The sequence below is a fragment of the Sinohyriopsis cumingii genome, chromosome 19, assembly GCF_028554795.1.
Source record: "Sinohyriopsis cumingii isolate HCF-2022 chromosome 19, ASM2855479v2, whole genome shotgun sequence".
Taxonomy (NCBI): domain Eukaryota; kingdom Metazoa; phylum Mollusca; class Bivalvia; order Unionida; family Unionidae; genus Sinohyriopsis; species Sinohyriopsis cumingii.
In genome coordinates, this window is record NC_142979.1 from 15,713,531 (window position 1) to 15,736,709 (window position 23,179).

At 37.5% G+C, this 23,179-nt stretch overlaps 1 protein-coding gene across 1 annotated transcript in view; it reads left to right on the top strand.

The window, feature by feature from the left end:
* The first annotated feature begins 5,354 nt into the window (after positions 1–5,354).
* Positions 5,355–23,179, top strand: part of LOC149775177 (uncharacterized) — a 29,376-nt gene continuing 11,551 nt past the window's right edge. Inside the window, exons 1-3 of the mRNA XM_089943877.1 lie at positions 5,355–5,520; positions 14,939–15,069; positions 15,635–15,764. Of these exons, the coding sequence (XP_089800003.1) occupies positions 5,387–5,520; positions 14,939–15,069; positions 15,635–15,764 (395 nt within the window). The 5' untranslated portion in view covers positions 5,355–5,386. The remainder of the gene's footprint in view (positions 5,521–14,938; positions 15,070–15,634; positions 15,765–23,179) is intronic.

Genomic DNA, 23,179 nt, shown 5'->3' on the forward strand with positions numbered 1-23,179 from the left:
ATTATTGTCAGTATGAATTTTATTGTAATATCATGGTGTTTGCTTTTGTAATCTTGTTGCTGTAGATGTTTTATGTTTAATGTAATAGTGTTAAGCGCTTGGAGCTTCTAAAGATTAGATGCTGTACTAAATCTTCATTATGTTTATTATTATTATTATTATTATTATTATTATTATAGATAGATAGATAATTAGATAGATAGATTGAACAAGAAAATATGGGAGACTTAGTTGAGTGGAGAAACATCTAATTCAACTGTGTGGCTAAATGTGTAGTTTAGAGAGGGGGGGAACAAGACATTAGTATGCATATATAAACAATAGTTATCCAAAATGACTCAATGGTTTATGATACCACTGAGGTCCCCTCACCACTTAGGGTGATATGGACAAGAAGAGATCTCACAATACATTGGATTCAATCTTTCAAACCTAGTAACGATAAAAAGGGTTACGTTCACTAACATCTTATTTTATGTTTGAATTTATAGAATGGAGCATCATCCTAGTTTTTACACCTGTTGTAAAAGACAAAGGTCATCACCAGTATGTATGACTCTAGTGCAGATAGATAAGCACAGGCAGTTATCCTACCTGGTTTGAATTGCATTTGCAGTTGCACTTAGCAACTTTATGTACTGATTCATTTTGGACAAAATTTGAGTGTCTATCCTCAAAGTTTGTCTTCAAGACTTTGTTTAAGGAGATGCTTAATTTGTGTTGATACTCATTTTTGTCTGAGATCTCATACAAAAGTGAAACAAATGTTCTGAATTCTGAATTTTGTTATTTTGCATGGATTTTTGCATTTTTAACTCATCGGTAAGATGTGTGAATTAATAAGTTCTAATTGCAACCAATTGTTGATGTTTATGTATGTAACCCTGTGAACATGACACTGGTTCCTCTCTACGTGAACATAAAATGTACATATTATCATAAAGGAGTACTTTCAAGAAAAACAATCATGGAAATCACTTTTTATACCTGGATTCATGACTATGCAAGGGCGACTTACATTTCCTATATTGCAAGACATCTGTAGTGTATTCTATTACATCATACATGTTTTTACCTTGAGATATAACGTACATAAGGCACACATTTCATTAGTAAATGAGCTTGTAATCCGGTGCTATTTTTAATACATTCTCCTTTCTATTTATCATTTTGTTATTATAATAATAGAGCTCAGCAGGGAATTTTCTTACATATGTATATAATTAGCAGTGACTATTACTTTAAGGAGAGAGGGGGTGCTGGTTCAAAAAGGTGATCCATATTTTCAGAAGACAATATATATTAAATACTTGTATTATAATTAGCATCAGCTATTGAATTACTAAAAGCTCTTTGTATTTCAAAATTCTTGAGACAGAAATGTTTTGTTATGTCTGAGAATTATTGGACACATATCAGCTCCTACATACAGTTTATTTAAAATGTTATAGCTCTTACATTTTATGTATTGCAGTTCCCAGAGCAGACCACACAAGAAATGAAGCAAAGAGATGTTGGCAATGGTGGAATTTGTGAAGGAGAATGGGATACCATCAGTCAATGTTAACAAACTCTGGGAAGAGTGTGCACACAACATTTTCCAGATTACTGGCCTTGTGAAATCAGGTTACATTTAGCAACAAATATAAAATAAAAAGAATATCTTTGTATCTTACTACTAACTACCACTTAATCCTACCCTCACACCAATCTTACTACTAACTACCACCTAATCCTACCCTCACACCAATCTTACTACTACCTACCACTTAATCCTACCCTCACACCAATCTTACTACTACCTACCACTTAATCCTACCCTCACACCAATCTTACTACTAAATACCACCTAATCCTACCCTCACACCAATCTTACTACTAAATACCACTTAATTTTACCCTCACACCAATCTTACTACTAAATACCACTTAATCCTACCCTCACACCAATCTTACTACTACCTACCACTTAATCCTACCCTCACACCAATCTTACTATTAACTACCACCTAATCCTACCCTCACACCAATCTTACTACTACCTACCACTTAATCCTACCCTCACACCAATCTTACTACTATCTACCACTTAATCCTACCCTCACACCAATCTTACTACTAAATACCACTTAATCCTACCCTCACACCAATCTTACTACTACCTACCACTTAATCCTACCCTCACACCAATCTTACTACTAACTACCACCTAATCCTACCCTCACACCAATCTTACTACTACCTACCACTTAATCCTACCCTCACACCAATCTTACTACTATCTACCACTTAATCCTACCCTCACACCAATCGTACTACTAAATACCACTTAATCCTACCCTCACACCAATCTTACTACTACCTACCACTTAATCCTACCCTCACACCAATCTTACTACTACCTACCACTTAATCCTACCCTCACACCAATCTTACTACTAACTAACACCTAATCCTACCCTCACACCAATCTTACTACTATCTACCACTTAATCCTACCCTCACACCAATCGTACTACTAAATACCACTTAATCCTACCCTCACACCAATCTTACTACTACCTACCACTTAATCCTACCCTTACACCAATCTTACTACTACCTACCACTTAATCCTACCCTCACACCAATCTTACTACTAACTACCACCTAATCCTACCCTCACACCAATCTTACTACTACCTACCACTTAATCCTACACTCACACCAATCTTACTACTATCTACCACTTAATCCTACCCTCACACCAATCTTACTACTAAATACCACTTAATCCTACCCTCACACCAATCTTACTACTACATACCACTTAATCATACCCTTACACCAATCTTACTACTACCTACCACTTAATCCTACCCTCACACCAATCTTACTACTATCTACCACGTAATCCTACCCTCACACCAATCTTACTACTAGCTACCACCTAATCCTACCCTCACACCAATCTTACTACTACCTACCACTCAATCCTACCCTCACACCAATCTTACTACTACCTACCACTTAATCCTACCCTCACACCATCGGGATCAATATACTTGAATTAAATATGCTACATTGGCTAGATTTATTTCACAGCCTTCATAAAATTACTTTGAAATTTGTGCATTCATTTTAATTTTATTTATTTTGCTGATTAATTTTACCATTGCCCAAATCCATTCATTTTGAGAGCAACTGATATGTGGGTCCGACTTTTAGTCTGTCAGACTTTGGAGTGTAGGTTTATTTATGTAAGTCAGACTTTTAGTCTGTCAGACTTTGGAGTGTAGGTTTATTTATGTAAGTCAGACTTTTAGTCTGTCAGGCTTTGGAGTGTAGGTTTATTTATGTAAGTCAGACTTTTAGTCTGTCAGACTTTGGAGTGTAGGTTTATTTATACCATGTAAGATATATATGATGCATATTGTGATTTGAAAATATTGTATTAATGGACTTTGATTAGCAAATGTAAATTTTTATTGTTATCTTGGTTTGTAAGACTTCACAATTAGACTATGTTTCCAGGTCTTTGGGTTTTAGAGGAAAATAAGTTTCTAAACACTAGGGTTAGTGTATCATAACAGCTGAATGTATCCTAATGGGTGCTGTTTCATTGTTTTGACTTTGTGTGGCAAAACATGTATGGTTCGTTGCGAGATCACTAATTCAAAGGTATATAGTTCAAAGGAATTGTTGGTGACATAACCACAGTTAATATTTTTTGTCTTTGAAGCTTAGGTGTGGAATCGTTGGCTCTTTTCCGATAGCTTTCTTGTTTTCAAAAACAATATTACCTCTTTCAAATGGCATTCTTGTTGACACACAATATTAGCTGTTTCTAATGGCATTTTTGTGTCAGGCAATATTGCCTCTTTTCCAATGGCATTCTTGTTGTCATGCAATATTGCCTCTTTTCCAATGGCATTCTTATTGTCATGCAATATTGCCTCTTTTCCAATGGCATTCTTGTTGTCAGGCAATATTGCCTCTTTTCCAATGGCATTCTTGTTGTCATGCAATATTACTCCTAAAAGAAAATTAGAAAGCGTAAAATGGGGTATTTAATAAATAAAAAAACTACATTTGTGTTTTGCTCTGAGTTAAAGGAATGAACTAGCTTGATACGCATCATGAAAATGCCTCAGCCTGACCCCTTCGCAATATCGAACTTATTCTTCCCGACGACTCAGACCAAACTATGCATTTCTGCAAATATATTCAGAGATTTACAAACTCATTTGCTCGACTTTCGCGAGGAACTCAGATTCAACTCAGGCAAGCTCATATTTAGCACGGTGCTTGCCCACGAACAAGTCAAAATATCGGGTTGGTGGGTGAGAAAGAGGTTGTATTCTGTTCATAATGCTTATATTCTGTAAGTTGTATACCTTGCGCTCTTGCCACAGTACATATACCAGCATCTATATTTAGTGTTTTTATGTACCTCATTACATAACTGGCCACAAAGTGTATCATCTGCCGTATGTCATTTAACATGTCAATTACATTTTTTAATCGTAATATTTGTACGTATCCGGAATTCGCAAACTTTCAGGTCCTATCCTAGACGTTTGTGAACAATGCCCATTTTAAACAACTGGTTGGTCAAAAATTGTAACCGACTTTAATTATTAATAATATCACTTGTAAGATTACTTTTACAGATGTGTTTCAAAATAAAAAGGCACTCGTCTCTAGCGATTAACCATCGGGAGAATTTCATTAAAATCTTTATCCATGAACCAAAAATGTAGCACCATCAAGCGGTGCTTGTGATCTGTTGTTGACGTGATAATAATATGAGACCGCTTCACACTTAACTGCTTCGCAAAAAAATTAAATGGATAAAAGAAATTAAATGTTCTCAACCTGAAACGTCGGCTTGTCAAACATTTCGATGCATGTCGCCGATTTTATCAGAATTAAGACATTAAATGTCGCTATTTCATTCAGAATTAAGGGAAATGTGCTAGATTAAAACACAGCATTTTCCTTAAGAGAATAGACAATACTTTTGGACACCAAACACGTTGACAGTTACTTCTAATTGTCTTATTAGCGGCGCGAAAAAATACGTTTCTAGTATCCATTACGGGACCTTTTTTCTTTCCTTGAAAAACAGCATTAGATATGTACCGGCAGATACAGTATATCTTTATTAAATCAAAATTGGTACAGTGATGCGAGTACACCTGTATATGACTATATAAATGAAAAATATTTTGTTTGCTTTGAGTTGAATCTTCGTGGGTGTACGGTCACGGAAATCGCCGATAAATTGCGATTGGCATCGGGGACGTTTTACACGTCACGAATGACGTCACGTCTTCTTGTATTATGTCTTTATGTTACTATAGTGTCGTTGTTTACGACAGTTGTTGTTTATATTCCCATCGGAATGGCTGACAAGGAAAACGAAAAAACAGTTTTAATGAAAGAAACACCGGTTGATGATTCAGAAGATCCCTGCAGTCATGAACGGGGTTTTGAATTAATGGACAACAGCGAACTGAGGTTTGATGAAGGGCTCAGGTAAGACGGTATATGGTTAAATATATCCGTATATCTTCATGAGTGTATGACACTTTCATATTTGCATTTCTTTCTACATTTTAGCGTTCTCAATTTTATCAAAAGCTGATTCATTTTCACGCTATGTAACACAAATTATTTAGGCTCAAACTCAACCCCACTCAACCTAGGCTTGGTCTGAATTTTCGTATATTTTGATGTAAAAGTTTTAAAGTTATGCGTATTATAATCCAAAAGGCTCTGAATTGGCCTGCATCCGATAAAAGAGAAACCTTTCTTGTATGTATACATTTGTTTGGGGGGAGAGATGTTGTACTGGATATTTTGTAGTGCTTATATAGATATAATAAATTTAATACAGTGCCTAACCTTTATAAGCTCTAAGAGCTTTATCAAATTAGATAGTACATAAAACATATGCAACAACAAGATTACTAAATCAAACACCGCGAAATTATAAAACAAAATATGCTGACACTAATTAAAGAAGTAAACATGATTAAGTCTTTTAGTTTGTTCTTGTAGTCAATAAATGTGAGTTTTAAGAGCACTTTTGAATGAGATCACATTGTCCTTGTGTCTAAGATCTCTGGATAATTCGTTATTCGTACCTGGGCCTTGGTAATAATAATAATAATGAGGACTTTGTACAGCGCCTAATCTTTAGAAGCTCTAAGCGCTTTACAACTTTATATAACACCTATAAGATAAGAAACATAATAATATTATTACAAAAACAAACAACATGAAATTAGAAAAACATTATAAAAAAATAAAAAACACGCTGAGAATATTTCAGGTAGGAAACATTATTAGGTCTTTAAGTTTGTTCTTGCTGTCGAAATAAGGGAGTTTTGAGAGCCTTCTTGAATGTGATCACTGTGTCTTCGTGTCTAAGTTCAGTGGGCAATTCATTCCACGTTGCTGGGCCCTGGTATGCAAAAGAACGCAATCCATATGACTTTGTTTTCATACTTGGAATAATGAGTATACGATTGTCAGCAGAAGAGCGTAAGTATCTTGCTGGTGTGTACACATGAGTCATGTCAGATAGGTATGTTGGACTAGAGTCCGACAGTGAAATGTAGCACAGAGAACAAATTTTGTGCTTGATTCTGGATCGAATGGATAGCCAGTGTAGGGTACAGAGCAGCGTGGAAGTGTGCTCTGATCGTGGTACTCGAAGTATGATCCAAGCAGCTGTGTTTTTAACTTTTGGAAGTTTCTGGAGTAGATATTGAGATGAACCAGACAGAATTGAGTTACAATAGTCCAGTCTTGAAAGTACTAATGAACACACAAGTGTTTTAGTGGCATCAACTGAAAGATATTTGCGAATTGAGCTGATGCGTCTCAGCTCAAGATATGCAGCCTTGCATATGTTCATGAAATGTTGGTGCAATGTGAGAGTACTGTCCAGAGTAACACCTAGGTTTCGTACTGATTGTGTGAATTTAATGTTGGCGTTGCTGATATTTATTGTTTTAGGTAAAGGATGTGAATGAGAAAGTCTTTTGTTGTGATCAGAATGGCCACAGTTTTATCATCATTCATCTGCAGCTTGTTACAAGTCATCCATGATTTCACATCAGATATGCACCTCTCTACACTTTGGATGGTAGCATCAACATCAGTTGGGTGGCTAGTTTTGTATATTTGCGTGTCATCAGCGTACAATTGATGAGACACTGAATGATGATCTATGACACTTGAGAGCGACTGAGTGTACACAATGAAGAGAACAGGTCCAAGAACAGACCCCTGTAGAACACCACAACATAGATCAACTGGGCTGGAGTGTATTCCATTTGCAGATACAATTTGTGTCCTGTTGACCAAGTAGGACTTGAACCACAGTAAGGCTGTATCATGAATGCCAAATACATGCTGGAGACGGTGAAGTAATATATCGTGGTCTATTGTGTCAAATGCTGCAGACAAATCAAGGAGGGTGAGGACTGTAATCTTTCCGCTATCCAACGCAGAGAGAATGTCATTAACTACTTTTAGAAGAGTAGTTTCAGTACTGTGGCAAGAGCGATATGCAGATTGTACATTGCTAAAAATAACTGTTTGAATTTAGATGAGATACAAGCTGGGATAGAACAACCTTTTCTAAGATGTTTGAAATGAATGGGAGATTAGAAACTGGGCGGTAGTTCTTTAATTCGTTATGGTCTAGTGTTGGTTTCTTCAGCAGAGGCTTTACAATGGCAGTTTTGAAAAATGATGGGAATTCTCCAGATGAGAGAGAGGTATTAATAACATCAGTTAGTGAAGGCAATACTGGATCTAAGCACTCAAGCAGCAGTGATGTTGGAATTGGATCAAGTTCACATGACTTTGGTGCACTCTTCATCACGATTGTACGTACGAAATCCATAGAGACAGGTTCAAATGCTGCTAATGGTTGCCGCTCAAATTCTGTATCCCAACTGTATGGTGACAACGAGTCAGTTGAAATTGTGGTGTCAAGCTTATCTCTAATGGTGTGTACTTTGTCACGGAAAAAATTTGCAAACATGTCCGGAAGGTCGACTGGAGAGAAGGTAGTTGGAAATGGTGTTGATTTGTTCCTTGACATTAGCTTGTTAGTAATCTCGAAGAGCTCTTTGCAGCTGGAACTTTCCATGATCTTAGTAGTGTAGTGGACTGATTTCGCTGCATGGACTATTTTTGTGACGTTCTTCTTAGCGACTTCATAGATTTGCTTATGAATAGTGAGTCTGGTGGAAAGCCAGAGCCTCTCAGCTTTACGGCGGTCTCTTTTAACAGTGCGAAGCTGGTCCCTAACACTGATATACCATGGAGAACTCTTTTTAATTGATACTCTGCACTTGGTAGCTGGGGCATGTTTGTCAAGTAATGAACGCAGACAGTTATCGAGTTGTTTTGCGGTAGGAGGTAAGCAAGTTGTTAGGTTAGCTTGGATGTCGTGCAATAATTTGGTTCTATTTATCATACGGAGGTTTCTCTTAGTAGCAGATACATGTGGAGGGTTAGAGACTGATACGTCAAGATGGCATAAAATGCAGAGGTGATCTGATGCAAAGTCATGTCATACCAGGGAGGACCGTAGAATGTTATCATCAGGTCTATGAAGAATCCAGTCTAAAATGTGACCATATTTATGGGTGGGTTGGTTAACTGACTGTTTGAGGTTGAAAACATTAATCGAATCTAGGAGTTTTGATGTATTTGAGTTTCCGGGACAGTCAAAGTGAAAGTTGAAATCTCCAAGAACAATTAGATTGCCACCTATCGAATTTCCATAGTCAAGGAGATTCGGAAACTGCTCCAAAAAGAGAGAGTCAGCCAGCTTGTTTTTTCTACTAGGAGGAGTGCGGTATAGGCAGAAAAAATGTACTGACCTTTGCTCCAGTGTGAGTGTGGTTTGGACTAGTTCAAACGATGTGTGGTCGAAATTGAATGTTGTGGTGTAGTTCAGATGTTTTATCATTGAGTTCTTTGTGATGACAGCAATTCCACCTCCGCAAGAATTACGTGGGAACAACTTGATGGAGTAACCAGTGGGTGTTAGATCCGCACACTTGGGCTCATCGCCTGATGTTTTTAGCCATGTTTCTGTCAAGAATAATATGTCAACATTTTCGTCGTTGATAAAATTAACTATTTCTGTGCGTTTTTCCGGTGGTCCTACTGACTGGGCATTGAATAATGCAATGCGCAGAGGTATTTCTTGGTTAGTTGACATAAAGGTTGACGAATTAATTGGGATTTGAATTAGGTTATCTAAATTAACGGTTGAATTTTTTTTAAATGGTTGTGTCGAAATAAGGGAGATAACTTGAATTCTTCTTCCTGTTCTACGCCGACCAGCTTTGAAACAACGTTTCTTTTTTCGCTTCTGTTTACATTTAGGTAATGATGAATGTAGTCCCAGTTCGTTTAGTCTAGAGCACAATGTAGTGTGGAGAGCCAAGGAGTGAACATTTAAAGCAATTTATGAGGGTCCATCTTAGCATAAACGGGTTGACAGGCGAGTATCACGTGATGGCGGTTTGTTCAAAAACAGTGGAGCAAGTCAGCTGAGAAAAAGTCTAATTATTCTCATTTCCAAAACAAGGAGATGAAGAAACACATACGAATGTAACAGCCAGTACATAATGAACACAATGACATAGATGAAAACAGGCAACAAGCACAAATATCGTGAAAACCGCACTAAAAACGAAACAGCTGCTTCAAGCCGGTTAAGCGATAGCAGCCATCTTGTTATCTTGGTACACAAAGAACATTGCCCACATGAGCTTGTTACTTGTACATGGGCCTTGGTACGCAAAAGAACGTTGCCCGTATGAGTCTGTTACTCGTACATGGGCCTTGGTACGCAAAGAACGTTGCCCGTATGAGTTTGTTACTCGTACCTGGGCCTTGGTACGCAAAGAACGTTGCCCATATGAGTTTGTTCTGACAGTAAGAATAATTAGATTGCGAGTGTCGGTAAAGGAGCGCAATTTTCTAGACTAGTTGTACAGGTGTGAGGTCAGACAGATTTTTTCGAAATGGTGCCAGTTAACAAAATGTAGCATAGTAAACAGATTTTGTGTTTGATTCTGGATATGATGGGTAGCCAGTGATGTATTCTCAGTTCTTCATACACTAAGGATGATCCGAGCAGCTGTGTTGGGAACTCTTTTGAAGTTTCTATAGTAGATATTGAGTGGAACCAGACAGAAGTGAATTGCAATAATCCATTCTTGAAGGTACTAAGAAAAACACAAGTGTATTAGTGGCAACAACCGAAATTAAATTGCGAATGGAGTTGATGCATCTAACCTCCAGATATGCAGCCTTGCATGTGTTCATTATATGTTGGTGTAAAGAGCGCGTAATGGCGAGAGTGACCCCTAGGTTTGGTACTGACTGTAAATTTATAGTTGGTATTGGCGATAATTGTTGTTGAAGGTAAAGGATGTGAATGAGAAGCCATTTGCTTGATGATCAGAATGGCCTCAGTTTTATCATCGTTCATCTGCAGCTTGTTACATTTCATCCATGATTTCACATCAGAAATGCACCTCTCTACACATTGGATGGTAGCCTCAACTTCCGTTGTACAATTGACGAGACACCAGATGTCGATCTGTGACATTTCAGATGGCAGTGATCGGTAAAGGAGAGCGCTTTAGACCACTGTTCCACCCTGGGCCCCTTCAAATTTTCTACCTTTTTAAAGTCTGCAACAATGGTAATGTGAACGGACGTTGACTCAAATGAGGTCCCGTGACCAACATTGTATACATTTTTTGGATAACAAGAAACGCTTAATGTACTGACCAAGTGACCCACTGCAGTCTATGTTTCAGCCATCGGAGTAAAAACTGCTAAATAGTATGTTGACTAATTTAGGTCAAGTAAATACGGCTGTATGTAAATTGATTGGTCAGCTTTTATCGACAAAATCTAAGATAAAACTAGGTCATATATCGGCCTAAGCTGACTGAAATTAAAGCTTATTTTGAGTTCAAAACTGTGTCTATATAGCATCAACACAGCGTTAAAACAGATACACAGTCAAGCGATGGATATCTGAGATTTAAAGAGAGAAGGCAACACGAGAATAAAAAGTCAGGACTGTTTTCGGTGTCACCTGGCGCTACCTGTGTATAACCTGCATGCTGTATGGCGCATTCTAGGTCTAATATACTTTGCTATATGGGTCAGATTTATAGGTTACTGTATTTGAATGGGAAAATATGAACGAGTTTTTTTAATGGACTTTGGGAGTACAGTACATCCATCCGACAAAACGAATTCATATTTTCCCATATAAATGCGGTAACCTTTTTATTATATGCTAGACTTTTTTATTCTACCTAATGCTTAATTATATTAACAAAATACACTACTCGAAACAAAGTAACTGAATGTATGCCGCATTCCAAACTAAATACACAAGCGCATTTTCATCATTACACAACAACATTATTACTGCGCACGTAAGTCCGCCCAGATAAATATGAACTTAGTCGCGCGCTCGACATTACTTTCGAAACAAAATGGCGTGTCTAGTTAACATTGAAATTTGGAGTCTTATTGAGAATGAATGCGCATTGCCACAAGTTTTCCATTTGATCTGGAATGAATAGATTTTGGTATTTGTTTTCGACTCTACGAAATTTCGTGATTATGTACTGGATTTATGTGTGACGATTCCACATGAAATACATAGGACTGAAGAAGCGTGTTGACATCTGCAAATGTGTTTCTGTTTCTGTCATTGACTGTTTTAAATCATAATGTGGGGAAAATATGAAGTCTTTCAACTGCAATTATCAAAAAGACGCTATGGAATTGAATGCTTGTTTCATTTTGAGTGCAGTAAGGATGATGTAATTGCACTTATCATCGAAATTACAGTACAATTTCGAAATGTGTAATCAAGATTGAGAACCTATGACATGGCTCGTGCAATTCGGATTTGCAGAACTAAGAAAAAACATTTTGAGGAAATTCAGGATGTAAAACTGTAAGTATATTTGTGATATTCTTATCACCAGCAAAAGAAGACAGTATATGACTTGTCACTTGTGTGTTGTTTGTAAGGACCCTTCCTTGCGTCTGTTGTATAATGTAGCTAGCCTAAATCCGAATACATTGTATCAACAAATTTAATGCGGAATGTGCCAAATCAGCTGGTATGTGGCAGTCCACGAAACATCTGTTTTAGTTCATTCAGAAACAAATTTAAGCAACCACAACGTAAAGCGCCTCTTACGCGAGTGTACATGACTTGTTTACAAATCAAAAATGATGGCGTCTGCATCCATTCTTTGTTTAGAATAGAAAGTAGTTCCTTTATGCACGTGAATGCAATATGTGTATTTGCACGCGAGTTCAGTTTCGGGTAATACTGAACGATTCTGACAATGTAAATTTAACAGAGAAAAAAAATTGAGCATATCATAACACCAATTATTTTATTATACATTACTTATATGTATTCGTCCAAGCTCAGCTAAGACCAACATTCCAGTGACACTAGGATTCCTTTGGGTGACTGTCATCATAGCACATTAACACACACTAAAACGTGTCCGGTGCTACCCTGCATTTTATTAATACAGTTGATCGAAGCCAACTGGGGTCATGATTCCGATTCCGGGTCAATGAAAACATAGTTCTCGACCATATTTCACAATTGCTTTACTTACTTGACCTGTACACTTCGACCGCACTTCTTTCACACCACAATAAAAGTTTCTCGAAATAAAGAATGACTCCATCCCAATCATTCCATGGAAAACGTCAGTCCATGTCATGAATATATTACAGTGAAAGGAACAGCCAAACATCAATTCTAAATTTAGATACAAGTACTTGGCTTAACACCCAACCAGAAACATTATGTTGTGGTCTGACCCAATCTGCCCCCCAACCCACCCCACCCCGCTGTGTTTAGTCTTCGTTGCTTCCTATTTCCTCCAGGTTTAATCTCCATTGCTATCTGGCAAAGTTCGGAGGGTGGGGGTGTCTCTTACTAGAAAACTGAATGAAAGTAAAATGTTTTTGGTATTTATTATCTAGAGAAACATCTTTAATGGGCAATTTCATCGTATTTTTGTTTGCACTGCATGTCACGTAGTCACGATATGAGTTATGCATATACTGTACTTTACATCATATCATCGGTGACTTACAACACATTATATCAATGATGACTTTTGATCACTAATCTCCAAGAACATTGGCCTCCATAATTTTAATTAGAGCTAAAGGTACATTCTCTCATCAGTGTTATCTTCTGCCATATGATTTGTACCTATGTTTATGCAGATCATTCAGAAGGTTTTGATCTTGTTGCTTTCTTGTCGCAGATCTTGTAACTCGATGTTTCAACATTGTTGTTGTTGTTTAGTTTAATTATAGTGGCGTGCACACAATTGTGCATGTGCCACTTTTTCTGACTGCACCTCAGCCTGCTAGTTGTTCCTGGGGAAGGAAATGGTGCCACCTCCCCCAGGCTTTTATGGATTCAAGGAACCCTGATAGTTTGGCCTCAATCTGTGGGTCCATAAACGTCCCTTACAGTTGAATGGTTGGCTGTCATTAGTGGGACGGAGAGCTCGGGAACGGTCCTGCTTGCTTTACATCGCTGGTTTCTTGTTGCATTTGCCTGGTGTATCTTGCGATTTTTTTTCGATTTTGTTTTTTTTCTTTCTTTCTTCAAAATGTTCTAAAGGGGGGGGGATGTTCTATGTTATTTATAGAGGTCCTTAGCAGAAATCATGTATGAAGAGAGATTTTCAAGGTTATTATGGTATTACTAGTCGAGGTGTTTAGGGTGTGCTTCCTACGTTATGTTATTTAGAAGTTTTTAGATATTGCCTCTTTAAGTTATTTATTAATTAATGTTTTTAGAGATTGAATGTTATTTATACTCTTTTTAGCAAGAGACCGGAGTCCTAGCCGATTACACGGTTCGTTAAGGACATCTAGGACCGGAGTCGTAGCTGATTACTCGGTTCGTTAAGGACATCTAGGACATCCGATTTTGCGGTTTCCTTAGTTTTTTATAGGTGCTTCGTAAGTGAATTATTTATTAATACTTTTATAAAATTGAATGATATATTATGGGTTTTTATGTGGTGGCTTCTAAATTTATTTAGCTAGTTACTGGGTCTTTTGGTTTTGTGGGGATAGTAATTATATTTTGTTCCTAAGTCCTGCTGAGTCTATGAATTGATTTATTTTTTTATATGCTGATTGTTTATTTTTATTAGAGTCATAAGTAACTCTGGGCATGTGTGTGGTGATCCAATAAATTTTTGTTTTTTGATAAATATTTTCCGAGCGGGTTGATATTTTGGGCATATATTGAATACGTGGTGTAGATCTTCGGTAGTGTGGCAGTTAAAGCAATTAATAGTTGCTGGTTTGGGTCCTATAAACCTTCCAAAACTGCTTGCTAGTTTAGTTTTTCCAGTTATTATCCTGTTTATGGTTTTCTGTTCTAAATAGGTACCCTTAGGTAGCTGTATGTTCCTATCTACGGTTTTTTGGTTTCATGGTGCTTTTTACCTTTTGTGGAGGAGTTTCAAAAATCTTGCCATGTTTGGTCTATATATGTTTGTGCGAAACTTAGTGCTTCTGTAGAGCTATAGTTAAGCTTGATAGAGTTTTGATCTCCTAGTTTGGTTTTTGCAACTTTGTCTGCTGTTTCGGTGCCAGAGATTCCAATGTGCGACGGTAATGTTTCAACATAGTTAGCAAACCAACATAGTTAACAAACTGGTGTAGGCTTGAAAAACATGGGCCGCCGAAGTTAAAGATTGCTAACGCTCTTTTCTATCGGTATCACAATTCAGCAAGCGAAACAATATATACATTAAAATGGCGTTCAATTGCATCACATAATCATTGCATTTTTTACTTGTTTTCTCTTTTCGTTTAGGTCCGTCATCGCTATAGTGGACATGATAGAGGGTCGTATTAAAGTGGAGCTTCAAAGGGCGAAGATGCTACAAGAATTGGCATGTCGTTGGTCAAAGACGTTTGCAGACGTGTCCCTTCTCGGGGATGGAGGTTATATTTCTCTATATATTCATAAAAGGATACTTTTAAAAGTTCCATACCAACCAGAATTTAAAGATATACGGATATATTTAACCATATACTGTCTTCTTATACAGTGCAATGGTACTAAAGTGATTATTATGACGGACTTGCAATCAGTGTTTCTCGGTTTGAAATCTGCTCAGATTAGTCAGGTCGGCTGCCTCGCTGTTTCTGTTGTGCAAGTCTTTCGTATATACTGATGTAGTGCTCAACACAATACTAACCAATAACAAAATTCTTCTTCTTTTGGTCTAGTTATTTTTGTATTTTGAGTGAATTGGATCCGACACGCAACATGCTACCTTATCTAATTCATAGGCGGGCAGTTTTTGTACGCTTCAGTGAAATGTAATTACCATTACCGACTTTACCATATTACAGTTGCCTGTCAGGAAAATATGCAATAATGTATGTATGTATGTGTATATATATATATATATATATATATATATATATATATATATATATATATATATATATATATATATATATATATATATATATATATATATATATATATATATATATTCAGACTTTGACCATGGTACATTGTTTAGAACCTGTAACACGTTACTCCTCGAACCAAACGTGGAGGCCAATATCCATAACAAGGTGGCGAACCGCATGACAGATCCCGATGGACCATTGAAAGAATTACGCACGTGAGTTCTTTTGGCGTAACAGCTTCCTGCTGACTTAATCAAGTCATTTTTATGATGTTTTAATATAGCTTTTTTATTTATTTATTTATTTATTTATTTATTTATTTATTTATTTATAGGAAATGTTTTATTTCAGTGGGGGACTTTTTGATTGAAAACACAGCGAATGTACCCCCAACCCCGCGAAAAGAACCGTTTAAAATATTATAAAATTGGTCCTTATAGCATACATACTTTAATAAATTGGTGTTTGTGGCATGCATACTTTAATATAATGGTGTTTGTGGCATGCGTACTTTAATATAATGGTGTTTGTGGCATGCATACTTTAATATAATGGTGTTTGTGGCATGCATACTTTAATATAATGGTGTTTGTGGCATATATACTTTGATAACATAATTACAAAAAGTCTCTTTGAAAGTGGATGTCTGACATTTTTATAGCATCTTTGGCCGTTACGCAAAACAAGAAATCTGGCGTTTGTATCTACTAGATAATCTCAATAAAATAATGAAAAAATAACTTAGATATTGCTTCTGAGTTTGGATACCTGCTCCGTATTAGACTGAATTTGGATATCCGTCCCGTATTAGACTGAATTTGAATATCCGTCCCGTATTAGACTGAATTTTGGATATCCGTCCCGCTCTAAGACTGAATTTGGATATCCGTCCCGTATTAGACTGAATTTGGATATCCGTCCCGTATTAGACTGAATTTGGATATCCGTCCCGTATTAGAACTGAATCTGGATATACGTCCCGTATTGGACTGAATCTGGATATCCGTCCCGTATAAGACTGAATTTGGATATCCGTCCCGTCTTAGACTGAATTTGGATATCCGTCCGTATAAGACTGAATCTGGATATACGTCCCGTATTAGACTGAATCTGGATATCAGTCCCGTATAAGACTGAATCTGGATATACGTCCCGTATAAGACTGAATCTGGATATACGTTCCGTATTAGACTGAATCTGGATATATGTCCCGTATAAGACTGAATCTGGATATACGTCCCGTATGAGACTGAATCTGAATTTACGTCCCGTATAAGACTGAATCTGGATATACGTTCCGTATTAGACTGAATCTGGACATACGTCCCGTATAAGATTGAATCTCGATATACGTCCCGTATAAGACTGAATCTGGATATACGTCCCGTATTAGACTGAATCTCGATATACGTTCCGTATTAGACTGAATTTGGATATCCGTCCCGTATTAGACTGAATCTGGATATCAGTCCCGTATAAGACTGAATCTGGATATACGTCCCGTATTAGACTGAATCTGGATATACGTTCCGTATTAGACTGAATTTGGATATCCGTCCCGTATAAATACTGAATCTGGATATCCGTCCCGTATAAGACTGAATCTGGATATACGTCCCGTATTAGACTGAATCTGGATATACGTTCGGTATAAGATTGAATCTGGATATAAGTCCCGTATTAGAACTGAATCTGGATATACGTCCCGTATAAGACTGAATCTGGATATACGTCCCGTATAAGACTGAATCTGGATATACGTTCCGTATTAGACTGAATCTGGATATCCGTCCCGTATTGGACTGAATCTGGATATACGTCCCGTATTAGACTGAATCTGGATATACGTCCCGTATTAGACTGAATCTGGATATACGTTCCGTATTAGACTGAATCTAGATATACGTTCTGTATTAGACTGAATCTGGATATCCGTCCCGTATAAGACTGAATCTAGATATACGTTCCGTATTAGACTGAATCTGGATATCCGTCCCGTATAAGACTGAATCTGGATATACGTTCCGTATTAGACTGAATCTAGATATACGTTCCGTATCAGACTGAATCTAGATATTCGTCCCGTATAAGACTGAATCTGGATATCCGTCCCGTATAAGACTGAATCTGGATATACATCCCGTATTAGACTGAATCTGGATATAAGTCCCTTATAAGACTGAATCTGGATATACGTTCCGTATTAGACTGAATCTAGATATACGTTCTGTATTAGACTGAATCTGGATATCCGTCCCGTATAAGACTGAATCTGGATATACGTCCCGTATTAGACTGAATCTGGATATACGTCCCGTATAAGACTGAATCTGGATATACGTTCCGTATTAGACTGAATCTAGATATACGTTAGGTATTAGACTGAATCTGGATATCCGTCCCGTATAAGACTGAATCTGGATATACGTTCCGTATTAGACTGAATCTAGATATACGTTCCGTATCAGACTGAATCTAGATATTCGTCCCGTATAAGACTGAATCTGGATATACGTCCCGTATAAGACTGAATCTGGATATCCGTCCCGTATAAGACTGAATCTGGATATACGTCCCGTATTAGACTGAATCTGGATATACGTTCCGTATTAGACTGAATCTGGATATACGTCCCGTATAAGACTGAATCTGGATATACGTTCCGTATTAGACTGAATTTGGATATCCGTCCCGCTTTAAGACTGAATTTGTATATCCGTTCCGTATTAGACTAAATTTGGATATCCGTCCCGTATTAGACTGAATTTGGATATCCGTCCCGTATTAGACTGAATTTTGGATATCCGTCCCGCTCTAAGACTGAATTTGGATATCCGTCCCGTATTAGACTGAATTTGGATATCCGTCCCGTATTAGACTGAATTTGGATATCCGTCCCGTATTAGAACTGAATCTGGATATACGTCCCGTATTGGACTGAATCTGGATATCCGTCCCGTATAAGACTGAATTTGGATATCCGTCCCGTCTTAGACTGAATTTGGATATCCGTCCGTATAAGACTGAATCTGGATATACGTCCCGTATTAGACTGAATCTGGATATCAGTCCCGTATAAGACTGAATCTGGATATACGTCCCGTATAAGACTGAATCTGGATATACGTTCCGTATTAGACTGAATCTGGATAGATGTCCCGTATAAGACTGAATCTGGATATACGTCCCGTATGAGACTGAATCTGAATTTACGTCCCGTATAAGACTGAATCTGGATATACGTTCCGTATTAGACTGAATCTGGACATACGTCCCGTATAAGATTGAATCTGGATATACGTCCCGTATAAGACTGAATCTGGATATACGTCCCGTATTAGACTGAATCTGGATATACGTTCCGTATTAGACTGAATTTGGATATCCGTCCCGTATTAGACTGAATCTGGATATCCGTCCCGTATAAGACTGAATCTGGATATACGTCCCGTATTAGACTGAATCTGGATATACGTTCCGTATTAGACTGAATTTGGATATCCGTCCCGTATAAATACTGAATCTGGATATCCGTCCCGTATAAGACTGAATCTGGATATACGTCCCGTATTAGACTGAATCTGGATATACGTTCGGTATAAGATTGAATCTGGATATAAGTCCCGTATTAGAACTGAATCTGGATATACGTCCCGTATAAGACTGAATCTGGATATACGTCCCGTATAAGACTGAATCTGGATATACGTTCCGTATTAGACTGAATCTGGATATCCGTCCCGTATTGGACTGAATCTGGATATACGTCCCGTATTAGACTGAATCTGGATATACGTCCCGTATTAGACTGAATCTGGATATACGTTCCGTATTAGACTGAATCTAGATATACGTTCTGTATTAGACTGAATCTGGATATCCGTCCCGTATAAGACTGAATCTAGATATACGTTCCGTATTAGACTGAATCTGGATATCCGTCCCGTATAAGACTGAATCTGGATATACGTTCCGTATTAGACTGAATCTAGATATACGTTCCGTATCAGACTGAATCTAGATATTCGTCCCGTATAAGACTGAATCTGGATATCCGTCCCGTATAAGACTGAATCTGGATATACGTCCCGTATTAGACTGAATCTGGATATAAGTCCCTTATAAGACTGAATCTGGATATACGTTCCGTATTAGACTGAATCTAGATATACGTTCTGTATTAGACTGAATCTGGATATACGTCCCGTATTAGACTGAATCTGGATATACGTCCCGTATTAGACTGAATCTGGATATACGTCCCGTATAAGACTGAATCTGGATATACGTTCCGTATTAGACTGAATCTAGATATACGTTAGGTATTAGACTGAATCTGGATATCCGTCCCGTATAAGACTGAATCTGGATATACGTTCCGTATTAGAGTGAATCTAGATATACGTTCCGTATCAGACTGAATCTAGATATTCGTCCCGTATAAGACTGAATCTGGATATACGTCCCGTATAAGACTGAATCTGGATATCCGTCCCGTATAAGACTGAATCTGGATATACGTCCCGTATTAGACTGAATCTGGATATACGTTCCGTATTAGACTGAATCTGGATATACGTTCCGTATAAGACTGAATCTGGATATACGTTCCGTATTAGACTGAATTTGGATATCCGTCCCGCTTTAAGACTGAATTTGTATATCCGTTCCGTATTAGACTAAATTTGGATATCCGTCCCGTATTAGACTGAATTTGGATATCTGTCCCGTATTAGAACTGAATCTGAATATACGTCCCGTATTGGACTGAATCTGGATATCCGTCCCGTATAAGACTGAATCTGGATATACTTCCCGTATAAGACTGAATCTGGATATACGTCCCGTATAAGACTGAATCTGGATATCCGTCCCGTATAAGACTGAATCTGGATATACGTCCCGTATAAGACTGAATCTGGATATACGTTCCGTATTAGACTGAATCTAGATATACGTTCCGTATTAGACTGAATCTGGATATCCGTCCCGTATAAGACTGAATCTGGATATACGTCCCGTATTAAACTGAATCTGGATATACGTCCCGTATAAGACTGAATCTGGATATACGTTCCGTATTAGACGTTCCGTATTAGACTGAATCTGGATATCCGTCCCGTATAAGACTGAATCTGGATATACGTTCCGTATTAGACTGAATCTGGATATACGTTCCGTATTAGACTGAATCTAGATATTCGTCCCGTATAAGACTGAATCTGGATATCTGTCCCGTATAAGACTGAATCTGGATATACGTCCCGTATTAGACTGAATCTGGATATACGTCCCGTATAAGACTGAATCTGGACATACGTCCCGTATAAGACTGAATCTGGATATACGTCCCGTATTAGACTGAATCTGGATATAAGTCCCGTATAAGACTGAATCTGGATATACGTCCCGTATAAGACTGAATCTGGATATACGTCCCGTATTAGACTGAATCTAGATATACGTTCCGTATTAGACTGAATCTGGATATCCGTCCCGTATAAGACTGAATCTGGATATACGTTCCGTATTAGACTGAATCTGGATATCCGTCCCGTATAAGACTGAATCTGGATATACGTCCCGTATTAAACTGAATCTGGATATACGTCCCGTATAAGACTGAATCTGGATATACGTTCCGTATTAGACGTTCCGTATTAGACTGAATCTGGATATCCGTCCCGTATAAGACTGAATCTGGATATACGTTCCGTATTAGACTGAATCTGGATATACGTTCCGTATTAGACTGAATCTAGATATTCGTCCCGTATAAGACTGAATCTGGATATCTGTCCCGTATAAGACTGAATCTGGATATACGTCCCGTATTAGACTGAATCTGGATATACGTCCCGTATAAGACTGAATCTGGACATACGTCCCGTATAAGACTGAATCTGGATATACGTCCCGTATTAGACTGAATCTGGATATAAGTCCCGTATAAGACTGAATCTGGATATACGTCCCGTATAAGACTGAATCTGGATATACGTCCCGTATTAGACTGAATCTAGATATACGTTCCGTATTAGACTGAATCTGGATATCCGTCCCGTATAAGACTGAATCTGGATATACGTTCCGTATTAGACTGAATCTGGATATCCATCCCGTATAAGACTGAGTTTACGTTTTGGAATTGAGATTTGGAATTTTTTTTAATTTTTCTGATATGTCTATATCAGACAGTGAGGATAGCTTTATACTGTCACTTTTGGGGGCCTAGATCACTTGCTATGAAATAATATCTTCTTTTACGCCTAAATACAAATGATGCTGTTTTTTTTTGTCTAACACTCCTCGAATATTGAGAAAGTATTTATAGGGACTTTCAGAGAAGCTCTGGAATATTTAGATCAGTTTGTTTGTGCGTGAGTAATGTCTTTGATTTCCTCTTTGACAGTAAGATCTAACCTCATTAAACTTCGTCCTATGGATACTCGTTTGGATGTACATTGTATACGACCATTTCATTATGATCTTGTGCCTGGGTATGTATCTAGGGAGTAGGCGTGATTGTGAATAAAACGTTTAAGAAACTACAGAGCCATTTGTCTCAAATGTCTGAGAACTTGGATGCGTGATCTATTCCCTAGTATCTAAATACTTTTCACTGAAACTCCTGGGTCATGCTCTTGAGTCTTTCCCATCTCCGGGGAATTTATCCCTAGGGTCAAAACCTGGCATCTCAACACGATAACCTTATATACACTTACAAGACAGATATGTACATGCAAATTATATTAGCCATGGAGCCTATCCTTACCACCATTTGTCCACTGGATCATAGCTTGGACATAATGGGCAGCCACACCTTTTAAATAAGTACCTACTTACTGGGCATAAAAAGACAAATGCCAATACGAAAATGACATTGTCTCCTCAGGTTCAGCCTAGAAACTCAAACCCAGAGGTGGAGGTCAAAATGTGGAAGCGCATGAATGTCTCTTTTAGACACAGATATTTCAAGGGTTTTGTGGGAGAAAATATCGAAATATTAAATATGGTACATGCTGTAAACTTTCTAACAACTTTGCTTTCGTTTCTATGACATTTCTCTGATAAATATATAAACAATGCACTTCTCTCCAAAAGTATCTACTGTAATAATAATAATAATAATAAATAATAATAATAACAACAATTATTTATGGAAGTGAACCTGTTATCTACAGTTTTCGTCTCCCTTGAAACCCTCTGACACGTTAAGGGAATATGTACCACGATTTATCACATATTTATTACTTTCAGTTTCATGTTTCTGTTGATGTTTTAACATTATATAATAAAATATACCCGGACTATATTTTTTCAAAGCCGGTGTGTGTCACAGGTTAAACATTTTTTTTTTTGTCCAGTACGATTAATAACTTGTAATCAATACGTAATTTAATTACGAGATACTAAGTCAGAACTACGAATATAAATTTTGCTTCAACGTGGCACCAACTGTCTATTACAACTTTGTTATCAACTATATCGCTTCATGGAGTTTCAGGAAGATCGTTCAAGATGACAGAGAGACTTTTTTTTTACCTTTCTTTATTTCCGAGTCACAGAACTATCGTATCTTCACGCTTACTGAATGAACGTTTTATTTCATAAAGAGAAAATGCCAATT